The sequence below is a fragment of the Pelmatolapia mariae genome, linkage group LG2 (genome assembly GCF_036321145.2).
Source record: "Pelmatolapia mariae isolate MD_Pm_ZW linkage group LG2, Pm_UMD_F_2, whole genome shotgun sequence".
In the NCBI taxonomy this organism is placed as follows: domain Eukaryota; kingdom Metazoa; phylum Chordata; class Actinopteri; order Cichliformes; family Cichlidae; genus Pelmatolapia; species Pelmatolapia mariae.
In genome coordinates, this window is record NC_086228.1 from 18998327 (window position 1) to 19012240 (window position 13914).

General features: G+C 36.3%; 3 protein-coding genes across 3 annotated transcripts; 2 read left to right on the forward strand and 1 right to left on the reverse strand.

Annotated features, from left to right (window-relative positions):
* Positions 1-2913: 2913 nt before the first annotated feature.
* Positions 2914-3963, forward strand: LOC134633721 (signal-regulatory protein beta-2-like). Its single transcript, XM_063482713.1, has 3 exons — positions 2914-2956; positions 3150-3479; positions 3560-3963. Exons 1-3 carry the CDS (start codon positions 2914-2916, stop codon positions 3961-3963), a joined length of 777 nt encoding a protein of 258 aa, XP_063338783.1.
* Positions 3964-5478: 1515 nt separating this feature from the next.
* LOC134635931 (uncharacterized) lies at positions 5479-8456 on the reverse strand. The gene is made up of 6 exons (XM_063485626.1): positions 8362-8456; positions 7840-8184; positions 7402-7743; positions 7097-7216; positions 6188-6252; positions 5479-5896 (listed from the first exon to the last, which is right to left on the reverse strand). The coding sequence occupies exons 1-6, from the start codon at positions 8402-8404 to the stop codon at positions 5774-5776; spliced, it is 1038 nt and encodes a 345-aa protein (XP_063341696.1). The 5' UTR covers positions 8405-8456; the 3' UTR covers positions 5479-5773.
* A 2890-nt stretch (positions 8457-11346) lies between these two features.
* Positions 11347-12303, forward strand: LOC134633727 (tyrosine-protein phosphatase non-receptor type substrate 1-like). The gene is made up of 3 exons (XM_063482724.1): positions 11347-11353; positions 11518-11847; positions 11951-12303. The coding sequence occupies exons 1-3, from the start codon at positions 11347-11349 to the stop codon at positions 12301-12303; spliced, it is 690 nt and encodes a 229-aa protein (XP_063338794.1).
* Positions 12304-13914: the final 1611 nt, after the last annotated feature.

Consider the following 13914-nt stretch of genomic DNA (forward strand, 5'->3'; position numbering starts at 1 on the left):
CTCTGTAACTACAAACAAACACAAAAAAACATGAAAGTGTGAAACGGTCAGCTCATGATGGAGAAAAAGGTGTGATGATGTGTCTAACATTTTCACACCTGTTGTTTTTTGATAAAACAGTGGTAGTTGTTACTTGATATTACAGAAAGAGAGAGAGAGAAAAGGAAGAGAGAGGAAGTATAAGAGGAAGAAAGGCCTCTTTGTACATGCTTGGCTGAAAGCAAAATCATTGCAATGCTAAAGTTTCCATGTATCACAATTGTGATTGTCTTTCATAAAGTGAAATAAAACAAACAATCAACCAAGAAAACCCCAGTTTAATGTATAGAGTTAATACCTTTTTCACATAACGAGCATCATGACTGAAAATTATATTCCACATTCTCAAGAAACAAGCAGACTCAGCTGTTTTATTTAGTTTTTTGTTGTTGTTTTCAAATTCATCTGTAAAGTCTTTTTACACACTTCTCATGGTTTTAAGTTGACTGTGTTGAATGTGTATGACATCGTGATAGTGTCACAAAAACACTCCAAAATAAGGCTCACTTTAGAGGATGTGACCACAATCACTCTTTTTCACTTTTGTAGTGCAGTCTGTTGTTTTTGATACTGGATCCCAGATATTTAAACTCACCCACCCCCAGTCCCTCTGCTCCTCACAACCTCACTGTTACGTCTGTCTCCCTCTCATTTACACACATATTCTGTCTTCCTTCTACTAACCTTAATTAGTCTTTCTCCAGAATACACCTCCACCTGTCCAGGCTTTCTTCCATGTCCTCCCTACTTAATCAAAACCAGTCCACCAGTCAATGACTTCAGGTACTCCTGCCATTGGTCACACTGTCCCAGTGATCCTCATAACATAGTGCTGCATTTGCGTTGGTGCTGCTCTCATCTCTGCCACCTCGTTCTCCGGATCCTCCCAGCTTTTACACAAGTTGACTTACTTGAAGTGTTCCTGGGCAGTACCACCTGTCTATGGCCCCATAGGCCTGGGAAATATACCCCCAGGGATCTATTGAACTCTTGGGCTAGAATAACCCATCAGAACCATGAGATGAAGCAACACTTTTACACAGGTGTAACCATTTGCTAACTGCAAATTTTAACCATGCTCCACACTCCTTCTTAAAGTCTCGTACTTAGCTTATTTTTGTTGTCTCCTAGTAACCTTGTCAAGCGTCACTCAACTCACTAGCAGCTCAATTTCTTAAGACACTGGTCTCCACAGCAAGACTCATTGTTTTTAGCTGTGCACTCACTCTGGATCAATTCCTCCACCGCTTCCACCTGCCTGTCTCCCTTGGATCTTAGGAAAAGCAAGGTTGGAACCTTCTCACTCAGGGGGAGGCCAGTCACCCCCCCGAGCCTTACATGCTCCACCTGCCAAGTAAGACTCAAATCCAGTCTTCCTCCCTTCACCAGTCTCAGCTCCCCTTGCCTCTTCTCTAACCAATCTCTCCCTTTGTTTACAGTTTCAGACACCCCACCAAGCTTCTCTCCTTCATGTCACTGTTTGGTCCTGTGTTTAGCAATTAAGCTTGTGAAAAACTATATTGCTGTTTCCTGTGTTTTGAATCTGTTCTTGGGTCGACGTCTATGTACTGACCTTTAGGCCCTCATGACAGAGACGGAGGTCAGCACAGGGTGCAAAGCCACCAGTGAAGGTCCACACAGCAGATGAGCTTCTGATGAGCGAGTGGGGTGCAGATCCAATAATTACCAAAATGGACAGAATGATCAGGCAGAGAATCACTGCCACAGCTGGTCCTTGAGTTTGCAGCCTCAACATGTATAATAGCTTGCAGGTGTGGGAGAGAATAAGCTTGGAAGAGCAGCTCTGCCCTAGGGTGGAGTCAGAGAAGGAGCCGGTGAGAAACCATTTCAAGTTATTTATTACAGCCTTTCAAGGTCAATTAAAGCAACATTACTTAGAAAGCCTTTACTTGATCCAGCTGTTTTAACTATTTAGAAATCAAGCGGCAACCTTCCTCTTATTTCTAAAATGAAACTTTTTCTAAATTTGAAAAAGTATTCTTAAAGCCACTAAATGATCATTGGCAGATAATTGACTTATTTGAAGTTTTTCAGTCTGGTGACAGAATATATAGTGGCACAGAAAGGGTCATGGCAGATTGCCATTACCTAAACCTGGTTCTGACAGAGGTTTGTTCCTGTTAAAATTGAGTTTATCCTTCTCACCATCTCAAAGTGGTTACTTATAGGGGTTCATTTGTTGAGATTTTCCTCCAAATGCTGTAGGATCCGTAACCTACAGCATGAAGTGCCTTGAGGCACGATATAAGCAGAATGAAGTACATATGACAAAACAAAGCTACCAGTGTTCAAGTCAAAAGACCAGAAGAACAATCAGTCAGAACACAACGTGTACACAAAAACATTCAAAACAACCATCAAATGAAAAAAGTAAACAACTTGGATAACTGTGATGAAAGCTAACCCATATGGAAAAGAAATAGTAAAAACTAATAAAAGACTTGTGGGCTACTTCATATAGTGAATCATATAAGGCTTACATGATTTACTTATGAAAGTGGCCACTTTCTCATTACTTTCATATATTGTTTTATAAAACATACAACATACAAGTTTCATTTATATAATTTTTCAAGGGATCTTATATCTGTTTTCACTCTTGTATGCTTTTCATACAAGTTTCACACAAGACACATACAAACTTTATAAGATTTATATATATCTTTTTCATATGGGGGAAAGAAAAGTGATGTTTTACAAAGTCAAGGATCAGACTAGTGTGACAGGAAGATGACTTCTGAAATTACCTTTTTGATAACCAATCAGATGCATTTTACAGGTTAAGCTAAAACAATCCCACCTCCTATTCTAGCTGAAATATGAAGAACGCCTCTAGCAAAAGACATTGCCAAGATGATCATGGTATGGATTACACTGAGTTTTCTTCATCAAGGGTGTAAGTGTTTTTTTCATTATTCTCTATAATAATTGTCTTAGCTTTTATAGAGGATGTAAGCGCTTTTTTATTTTCACTAATAATTTTCTTTGTTGAAACTCTACATACTAAAATTAGAATTAATACAATTATGATTTAGATTTTTCTTTTTGTTCTTGTAACACTTTTTCTATTTGTTTTTCTTTTTCTTCAGATTCTCTGGTCCCAGTGAAATTTGTTCAGCTTGGTGAAGCAGCAACAGTAACATGTGCTTTACCCATTAAAGAATTCGGCAGTATAACAGTCCATTGGTACAAGCAGAGTCCTGGAGATGGTCTTAAATTAATTGTGACATTGTCAAAATCAGCACCACCTGAATATAGTCCTGAATTTTCTAGAAAGAGATTTAATGTGGAAAATGCTAATAATTTTTGCAACCTGACCATTCTGAAGACAGTCCAAGAGGATGAGGGAATCTATCACTGTGGAATAGCTGAGTGGATGTATCCCATTCAGTGGAGTGAGACGTATTTGTCAGTAAAGGGTGAGACTGAGCTACTTTTACAAACTTTTAAGTTTATAATGTCAGCTTTAAGGGATCTCTTTATGTTTTGTAATACACAGGACATACTCAGATGACATCAAACTATACTGTTGTTCAGTGGCCGACAGCATTAGACCCACTCCATCCAGGAGAATCAGTGACTCTGCAATGTTCAATCATCTCTGTCTTTGACAAAGCAACATGTCCAGAAGATCTTAGTGTCTTTTGGTTCAGAGCCGGATCAAATAAATCTCATCCAAACATCATCTATACTGATGGAAATACACATGATGAATGTGAGAAACGTTCGGAGACTCAGAAGAGATGTGTTTATCACTTCTCTAAGAACATCAGCTCCTCTGATGCTGGGACTTACTACTGTGCTGTGGCCACATGTGGGGAGATATTATTTGGAAATGGAACTAAAGTGAATATTCAAGGTACGTCTACCGTCATATGTTCATTTGAATATTTGAAAATGTAAGTGTATAGACCTTAAATAGTATTTGGGTGTAAAATTTCACAATTATAGGAATCTAATCAGGAGGTTTACTGATCTGTTACTGTATTTTTGTCTTTTGTTATTGTTCCAGGAGACTGTACGTGGTCACAGGGTGCCAGTACAGTTATTCTTCTGCTGTGTGCTGTCTTGACTATATGTCTGATTGTTATAGCTGTCCTAATTTGCATGTCAAAGAAAAACAGCAGGGATAATTGTGAAGGTAATATAAGTTAATCATAGCTATCCCATCAACAAATTTAAATAAAAGGTTTTAGCTGTCCTCATCAAGAAAAACATTAGTGATAATTTCTCAGGCAGTTAAAGTTTACCACAGTGTTTTTTAGCTAAAAATAATTAAAGTACAAAGTTTTGCATTTCTATTAATATTTATCTATATATTCCATAAACAAGGTGCTGTTCCACAGAAAAGATTCAGCGCTCAGAAAAATCAACAGGTAAAGCTTGGATTATCTCTATAAAATAATCAAAATTTATTGGTGTTTAACATTCAATATTGCTAATGTTTTTATTTATCTTTTTCCCAGAATAAAGACATGTGGCTGTTTTCTGCTGCAGTCTTTACCATGATGAAAGTTAACAGAGGTGCACTAAAATATGCAAAAGCAGTGAAGATGCAGAAGATCAACATGACTTGCAAGGCTTTAGGGCTGGATCAGTGAATTAGCTAACCTGTTTAGCATCATTTGGTATGTGATCACCTAGCTGATGTTTGCTTATCCTTAATGCCTATAAGCTGTAGTACTCAGTATTGTATCTATACTGAATGAATCTTATTCTTTCAATGTTCACACAGGATCAGCCAGAAATTACAACATTCTTGTCTAATCTGGCCATGAGTGGTAGTTGTTGTTCTCTCATCTCATGCCATCTCCTTTCAGCCTGCTGTAAAGAAAAAAATCCTCCAAATACTTCAAAAAACAAATTAAAACAATACATGTGATGAGATGCCCAGCTACATAATATACATAATATACATACTTTCCCGTGCTCCCGTTTCCCACATTTCTTTATTTTTATTACAACAAAGTTACAAATTTTATTTGATTTAAATAAAATAAATGAATATTTCTATTCTATTTTTGTGGTCATGGTTATTATAATGAGGAAATGCAACTTTATATCCCACCTGCATTTTTTCTACATGTAAAGGCACTTTATCCAGAGTAACCATATCTCAGAGACGTTTACAGATTTCAAAACAATCAGTGGTTTTAAGAACCTTACATTATAATCTGTATCAAGACAAAAAACTGCAGCAGTGAGCTTATTGTATGATTTATTGTACAAATCTGGACCGGTCTTTTTCATACAGAATGTATTCATATTGTAAAAATGTCTCCAATTATGTAAATAAAGAAAACATTTGCCAAACTGTTGTCCAAAGCAGATGTTGGTTGTTTTGCACCTTATTAAAGTCAAAGGCAAAAGACATCCTGTAATTCAGTTGGTAATTCTAAATTGCCTATAGGTGTGAATGTGGACGTGTAGCACTATGACTGATTGGTGACCTGTCCAAGATGTGCTCTTCCTCTCACCCTATGACAGCTGAAATAAGCTCTATCCCCTATGTGACCCTAAGCATAAGCATAAGCATATGGATAGATACATGGAACTTAAGAAGAAGTTCTCTCCCACATGAGTTGATCCCCAGAGTTTTTAGAAAATAAAAAGTATTTGCACTGGGGAATGGTCTCAAATATTAAACTGTCTTTTTGTTAGCAAAAGTTAAAAAGGTCAGAGCATCTGTTAATGGAAGGCTTCTGCCCTTGGCCTATACAGAGCGTTGCTGGTGGTCTTTAACAGCAGTGTACACATAGTCTTGCAGTGACTCTCTCCTCTTCTTCCCTCTTTTTACACTTGTTGCAGAGAAATCCACCGATGAATAGTTCATAGGCTGAAATGAGACATATTTCAGATTTCATGGGTGGAGAATCAGGATCAATTTAAATGAGATTATTGAGATTATAATTATTAATAAGTTATATATTTAATTTAAGACTTTGCAATATTTCTTAGTCAGTGGTGCTGTTTACCTTGTAACTTTATTCTAGTTTATTATATAATGATATTGGAACAAATTTAACAAAATGGCTAGATTATAATATATAACTTATATGCTGTGAGTATGATATTATGCATGCACTGTCCACAAGACATACTGCAGCATGTCCAAAGGTATATTTACCAAAATCTTTGCTTGATCCACATTTGACACGTCATGTCCAAAATGACTGGAGGCATGCATTTCCCCTTTAAAGAGAAAAGGTAAAAGGAGTTTTGAATTTTTGAGTTTACATATGAGGAATATGGTTACAGCTGTCATTACACTGTTTTATTAGGGGCCACTTATAAACAGACAGAATGCATCTAGTGGTTGGGACCTGGATGTCACGGTCTGCAGGGCAGACCGAGTGGAGTGAGTGAGGTGAATCCAGGAGCAGACACAGGCAAGGAGACAGAAGTGAACTTTAAACAAAAGGCGAGCCTTTATTATGGCTGATACAAGATGGCATGTCAAAACAGCAAGGACAGTGGCTAAACTAAGCTAGAACCTAAACTGGAGAAACTAAGAACTGAAACTCAACTATAAACAACAATGACTATGACTGTGACGACTGTGACTGTGAAAACATGGTGGCAGGTAATACAGACAACGCAACCCTGAACACAGGACGACGGAGGACTTAAACACACACATGAGGCTATCAGGGGATTAGGGTTGCACCCTGTCTCCTGTCCTGTTTGTGACATTTTACTGACAGGGTTTTAGAGGGCAATAAAGTTCTTTTGGCTTAACTGGAATGATGTATTCAGCATGTAATGAAACAGTACACGTGAAATGGCCAGGATAGCTGGAGTCTAAGGCCTTTGTGGATTCCTTACTTAGGGTTTAGAGAAATTTGCTGACCCAAGTTGGCAAGGTAACTTGCTAAGGATCTTTTCTATAACTGTTGGAAAGGTGGAGCAGTCCATATATATATATATATATATATATATATGGACTGGTGTGTGTTTGTATGTATTATGTGTGTGTGTGTGTGTGTGTGTGTGTGTGTGTGTGTGTGTGTGTGTGTGTGTGTATGTATTAACCTACCTCTGCAGTGCTCCTTTCTTGTGCTCCTTTCTTTTATGTAGAAAATAAGAAAGGCAATCACAGAAACACAGCAGGCCAGCAGTACTCCAAGAGCAAGGACAACAGGTTCTAATTCAGGTCCTGATTTTTATGGAAATTGATCATATTTTTTTTATACAGACTATTGGGAGTTATGCTCGTTTATTCAAAATCAGTCTATAAGATATTGATACAAATATTGATTTACTGATGAAATGAGTAAAACAATTTTCTAAAAAAAAAAAGCAAGCTAGTTTCTGATTTAAATACAAATGTTCACTACATACGTGTCTCCACTTGAGTTCCTTTACCAAACAGGATCGTTCCACATGTGAACACAGCACAATAGTAAGTCCCAGCATCAGAGTTCTGTATCATTTTGGACAGGCTGTAGACACAACTTCTCTTCACATCTTCAATTCTGCTGTTCCTGTGAGTGTTAATGATGTTTAAATCAAATCCTTCTGGTCCAGCTCTCAACCAATACACTCTGTGTTCATCTGGACACTGGACTGCAGTTTCTTTGTTCTTCAAGAGAAGTGAACAATTTAGTGTCACTGAGTGTCCCAGAAGAACCGATGCCCTCTGTGGACTTTGTTTCACATAGACACATTTCTGGTTACTGTGATCTGTGAATCAGACAAATTCATAACATGAACTATTTTTAGTTAATTAAAAATTGAAAGTGATCAGTGAGACTGACAGATTAAAGAAAAATATTTTACCATTCACAAACAAGAATGTTCCTCTGCTGAACTTAGGAGAGTAATCTGTTCCAGTGTGACAGAAATATGTTGCTTCATCCTCTTTACTGACGTTTCTGATAGTTAGAAAATACTGAGAAGCCTTTTTTATAACTGTGAAACGTGAATCTTTGAATTCCTCAGAAATAAAGCTTTGGCCATGGATGACTTTGGCAACAGTTTGGACCATATGTCCAATAGGCTGTTTATGCCAATAGAAGAATTTCATTTCCATCCCAGAGACATTACACACTAAAGTAACATTGTCACCAGGTTCAACAGCAGTCAAAGAAATCAGTGGAAGAAGGTCAGCAGTCAGAATCAGGGCTGTGAAACAAAGGAAAATGAGAACAGTTTCAACACTACAGGACAATATAAATGTAATTACTTGTAGAAACATTAGTACACAACCACGGCTAAGATATATTTGAGTTTTCAGACACAGCACATTATAAACAGAAGATTTGCATCATGTCTTTCACACTGAAAAAGAACTGCACTTACCTGGTGTAAAAAACAGAATTAAAAAAGTCAGTTTTAAGGTCATTGTACCACAGCACTCTTGCCTCACGCTAATGTTCTCTTCTTGCCCAAATGGAACATTTAGTCACACGGTGAGGAGTGTTTCTAAAGCAGAAACAGGTCATTGGCGGAAATGTCAGAAATTGCCTTTTGCCTATTTAGTAAAAATACACATAGGTGTGTGTTAGAAGTTATCACTGCCTTCATTCTGACTACTTAAAGAATGGCAGAGTTAGTGTTTTTGTATCAGTTTGCCCCACTAAGCGTTTCACCCCTCCTCGCCATTTAGAAGAATGCAGATTTTTGGTACTTCTGCATTTACTTTTCACACACAGACATTATACAGTGCCAAATGTGCCAAATTCTAATACTATGAGTTTAGAAAGAATTACTGTGTGAGAACTTTTTCCCTTTATTTCAAAGATTAAAGATGATTTCAAATTAGATATCTCATTTAATACTTACAGGAAAAAAAGAGGATTTCTCGAGCACTGTGAGCTACTTTGCATTTGTTCACTTTTGAGGTTGAAGAAAAGTGTCGAAGCTTCAGGGGACTATAAGAGGAAATGTATCCAAAACCACACATTCTCATCTCACACTTTCAAAAGGTGTATAGGCCACATATGTAAGTTTGTAAGTCTGTAAGTCTGAGTTCAGTCCTGTCTCTGTGTCAAGTTTATATGTGTGACTCTATGGGCTCAAATTGTGATCATAAATATTTTGTACTTGTAAATCAAATGTGTAGTTGTGAACTGAGTTTTGTAACCTTGCAAATCAAAATATTTGAAAATGATCTGTTTGTGTATCTGTAGATGAGAGTTGATGTGTGTGTAAAAAAGATTTGTGATTGTAAAACATGTTTACACAAGTTACAAATTATTTTTGTTAAGATCTGCTTACAGATACAAAGCAAAAAACTACCTATAAAACTCTGGACTCAAGTTCCCTGCTTATGTGTGAGTTTCTGCTTATGTGTGAGTTTCAGCTTGCAAGTATGAATTTTGACCCGATTTTTCTTCTTTTCAGCTGATTGGTCAATGTCATGTCAATCACAAATTTAACAATCCAATCAGATAACAGGTGGGTTTGGCTGTCGGTGGGGTGCTTTACTGAGCTTCAGGTCCTGGTAGGGTAATACAGTTTGAAGTTGGAGGATCTTTATATGAGATATGATATGAGTAAGCTTTGAAAGGATAAAGTTGTGCTATACAAATGGTCAGAAATACCACTATTAATTTAGTATTACTTTAACACAAAGTCAGGGCAGACCTGGGACCATTGCTGTGAGTCACATTGCACAGCATAAAGGCCCTTTCACATCACACGCGGCATGCGCTGCGCTCACTGCTAACTAAGAGTGAAGGATCCAAAATTTGTTGTGCTGCCTGCCGAGCTCTGCTTATATGTCATTTTTTTGCAGCCGCTCTACGCGAACTAGATGCGCCTGCTCCTTCTCATTTCAAAATATGTTTCTTGCTGACTTTATATCCTCTACGAGAGTTTGTGTGGTATTATGTTCGAATGTTTAATAAAAACATGTATCACACAAAATGTTTTACTTCGTGGTGTGGCGATGAAGGGAAACGCTGGCAGGTGTAAGGGCCTTTACCCTTCCAGGACCTGAAGCTCAGTACCTACCCTGCTTCCTCATTATTTTCATGAAAGAGAAAAAAATTTAAACGAATTTCTATTTTCTTTAGAAACACTCAGTCTCAGAGAGTAGTGCTCTGAAGCAAAATAAACTTTATCCAAATACAGGTCACTGGTGATGATGTAATCAGACTTAGCTTGCTTAGGTAATATTGTAGTCAGATGATGTCATCATGAATACTGAACTGAAAACAAAACTGAATGCAAAAAATGCTAAAGTTGTATACAGACAGTGTTTAACGTTTGAAGACCTAATGAGCGCATGTTTTTTAAAAAGGCAAAAAAGGCATAAGTTAGAGTTACAGTTGTGAAAAAAAACTGCATATACTAATATGTACATAAATCTCCTGACCAAGGCATGAAACACTGTGCATTTATTTATTTAACACTGGCACACCCTTACTGCTTCCACAGGGATTACGAAGCAAGTAACAGCCAGGTAATGCTAATCAAATACATTTAGTTCATCATAAGCCACCTCTGTAAAAACAAAAGTTTTGGAGGTCGTTTTTAGTGTGTGAACACAGTGCCAAGGAGAAAGGCCATTCCCAGACAATCCCATCGTTCTATAATGAAAAAGATTATTCGCAATGTCCTGTGGATAAATGAAACCAAAGTACAGATGTATCGTCATAATGCACAGTGTCACATTTGATGAATAACAAACACAATATATTAGAATGAGGTGAGGTTAACCTTTGCATTTTTTTTTAATTTTTGCTACAATAATAATAATGAAATAATAATGAAATTGTGTAATATACAATGAGTTGTTGTTCATCTAAGACTGTATTTAATACATTTTAGAAAATGGTAAGAACACAGTATTTATTATCTCACGATATACAAAAGACTTAGAAATGAAAGAGACTGAACTTTCTGTTCCACTGTAGGCTTGTCTTTGCCTCGTCCAACAAACCTGTTTGCTTTAGCTGAAAACTGTCTTATCTTGTCTTCGTATAGACCTATTTAGTTTCAGCTGTAAACATCAGACTTTCTAAATATATATAATGAAAACAGTGTTTTATGTTTAATATGTGTGAATTACACAACACAAAAGAAATGCTTCACATTAAACATGATTGGTTCTAGTCATTGGTGTTGTTTCATGTGTTTATGTAGGAAATATAGTTGATATTTCCACTGTGGTAATATAGTGAATGAGAAAGCAAAGCAAGGCCAATCAGACTGATCTAAAATTGTTCCCTCCCACATTACACGTCTATTTTAAAGCTGGTCATATCATGATATGCTCCAATGTAAATGTGTTTTAATAAGAAAATGATGGTCCTATTTTATTTACTGCTGACAGCCAGAATGGGGGGTAAGTGTTTAGAAACGACGTGTTGCAGTTATAATTAAAGTACCATGCATATTATCATGTTCTTACAGTAATTTAGCACGTGGCAGACGACAGTTTATCTCTCTTGTTTATAATATTATTTGTTAACAAGTATCATAACTTTATTTTTTTGTTTGTTTTCTCAGGTTGCACAAATGATCACAATTTTGTGACAAAGACTGTTGATGTTGGACAAACTGTGACACTTTCGTGTATTCGCCAGTCAACACTTTTGCACCAGGAAACATTATTTTGGATCAGACTTTCTGGAAACCAGTTTGAATTCTTGGGAGGAACATTCACCTTTGATTATGAGGATGTTAACAATACGTCTCATATTACAGTAAAACAAGAACCTGGAACCTTTATTATGCAAATCAGTAAAACTAAACTAAGTGATACTGGTTTATACTACTGCATAAAAGTCAGACAGCTTGCTATGACCTTTTTGGAGGGAACATTTCTGACCATCAAAGGTAAAAAAAAGTTTATGTGCTTATGAGTCTCATTTTAAAATGTTCAATTCAATGGCATCTCAATAAAGTTCATTTATTTATTTATGTTAATCTTTTTCAAAAGGTCCAGAACCTGATGTCATACAAATGCGATCTTCTGATCGCATTCATTCAGGAGACCAAGAGACTCTGCAGTGTTCAGTCCTCTCTAAGTATGAGAAGAAAACTTGTCCAGAAAATCCCAGTGTGTACTGGTTCAGAGCTGGATCAGACAAATCCCATTCCATTCATGTTCATGGAAACAGTGGTGATGAATGTGAGAGCAGCTCTGAAACTCCCTCACAACGTAAATGTGTCTACAGCTTCTCAAGGAATGTCAGCTCCTCTGATCCTGGGCCGTACTACTGTGCTGTGGCCATATGTGGACAGATCATTTTTGGAAATGAATCAAAACTGGACATTAAAGGTAAATGTTAAACATTTGTATAGCATACATATGTTAATATCAGTAAAATATAATTGTTTTAATTGATAATGTTGCCAAAATAATGGTTGTTTTAATTTTACAGTAGCCAACATGTGGGATTTGCAGAAGGCCAACACAGCTCTCTTTCTGTTATGTGCTGCTTTGGTTACAAGTCTGATAGTTATAGGTTCCCTCATTTATACTATCAAAGAGAAAACTTGTGATTGTTGGAATGGTAACAGATGTTTTACCTTACTTTACTCGATCATTATTGTTTTAATTTCACAGGTTTACATTATAATCTAAATTAGCCTATCATATCATTATCTCTCTTTGTTTGACTAATAGAAGCTGGAAGATCCAGTAGTGTTCAACAGAGAAGTTGGCAAGTAAAGTGTATATCCAAGACTTGAAAAGGTTTCATACTTTTCTCGTGGCATTTGTAATTAACATCTAAAGTCTAAGATTTTCTCTCTCTCTCTCTCTCTCTCTCTCTCTCTCTCTCTCTCTCTATATATATATATATATATATATATATATATATATATATATATATATATATATATGTCTCATATTTTTCCTCAGAGAGCTGAGGATTTGGTGACCTATTCTGTGGCAGCCTTCACCATGTGGAAAGCTGAGCAAAGGCATGACAGAAAGGCAGCAGACTGACTCATGTCAGTGCTTGGCCAGATATTTCACACATTGTATATTTACCAACTAGAACTTTAATTTTCTCATAAATTGTGGGAAAGCTAGCATTTAGCTATCACCTCTGCTTCTATTTTACTAGTAGTGTAATATTAGACACTATGTAATATTTTAAAATCATGCCATAGTCTGTGTGCTATTTTAATTTTATGGGGTAATTCATTCTTGCATTGGTTTTGAAGTTCATTCTTTCTGTTTTGAGGAGCTTTTGATAGAGTATGTATGTTTAAGCTTTATTTACCTTTGTCTGATATGTATGTTTAACAGTATTGATCTTCAGTGTAAAACATTTTCACTAAATGATAGCGATCCACATCTTTCCTTAAAATTTTAAATATATCACAAAAACAATGATCTAATAAAGTTGACTATATTACAGATTTGCTTTCAGATAAAAAACAAGTCCTTCTTATTTCATTTTTACATGCAACATTATTTAAACACTCTGAGTGCTCAGGTAGAGTAGAAAAGCGCAGTAGAAGAAGCACTCCATTTAAGAACCAGTCCATATTTCTTCGATTGTATTGTTGTTATTTTGTTTCTATCATGTTTAGGCTAACTGCAGATTTTTAATGTTTGCTTACAGCAAAAACAATACATTACTTTGAGATGCTCAAATAGCAATACTAGGTTATGACTTATTTTAACCCTACAAAGCTAAATAGTCTGTAACAAAAACAGTTGAACTATGACCAAAATTAACCTTCAAATAATTAAATGTATCCTATCCATCAAGGTTTGTTGGGAAAATGATAACACTTGGGTGGATAACAAATATGCTATATAGAAGTGGGTTATAAGTGAAATGAAAGGGATTTTGCAACACTATTTGAGAGACTAGTATTTTTGAATATTGCTCTGTCTATCACTTTAATCCACTTTGTAATATATCATCCAGTGTTGGAGTAGGC

What these genes read in the sequence shown, in the direction of transcription:
- LOC134633721 (XM_063482713.1), top strand. Translation starts at nt 2,914, where the DNA reads ATGATCATGGTATGGATTACACTGAGTTTTCTTCATCAAGGGT. An exon ending in GAGTTTTCTTCATCAAGGGT is followed by an intron (nt 2,957 to 3,149) that starts GTAAGTGTTTTT and finishes CTTTTTCTTCAG; the next exon opens with ATTCTCTGGTCCCAGTGAAA. An exon ending in GACGTATTTGTCAGTAAAGG is followed by an intron (nt 3,480 to 3,559) that starts GTGAGACTGAGC and finishes TGTAATACACAG; the next exon opens with GACATACTCAGATGACATCA.
- LOC134635931 (XM_063485626.1), bottom strand. Translation starts at nt 8,404, where the DNA reads ATGACCTTAAAACTGACTTTTTTAATTCTGTTTTTTACACCAG. An exon ending in AGGAACTCAAGTGGAGACAC is followed by an intron (nt 7,217 to 7,401) that starts GTATGTAGTGAA and finishes CATAAAAATCAG; the next exon opens with GACCTGAATTAGAACCTGTT. An exon ending in AAGAAAGGAGCACTGCAGAG is followed by an intron (nt 6,253 to 7,096) that starts GTAGGTTAATAC and finishes TTCTCTTTAAAG; the next exon opens with GGGAAATGCATGCCTCCAGT.
- LOC134633727 (XM_063482724.1), top strand. An exon ending in AACATTTCTGACCATCAAAG is followed by an intron (nt 11,848 to 11,950) that starts GTAAAAAAAAGT and finishes CTTTTTCAAAAG; the next exon opens with GTCCAGAACCTGATGTCATA.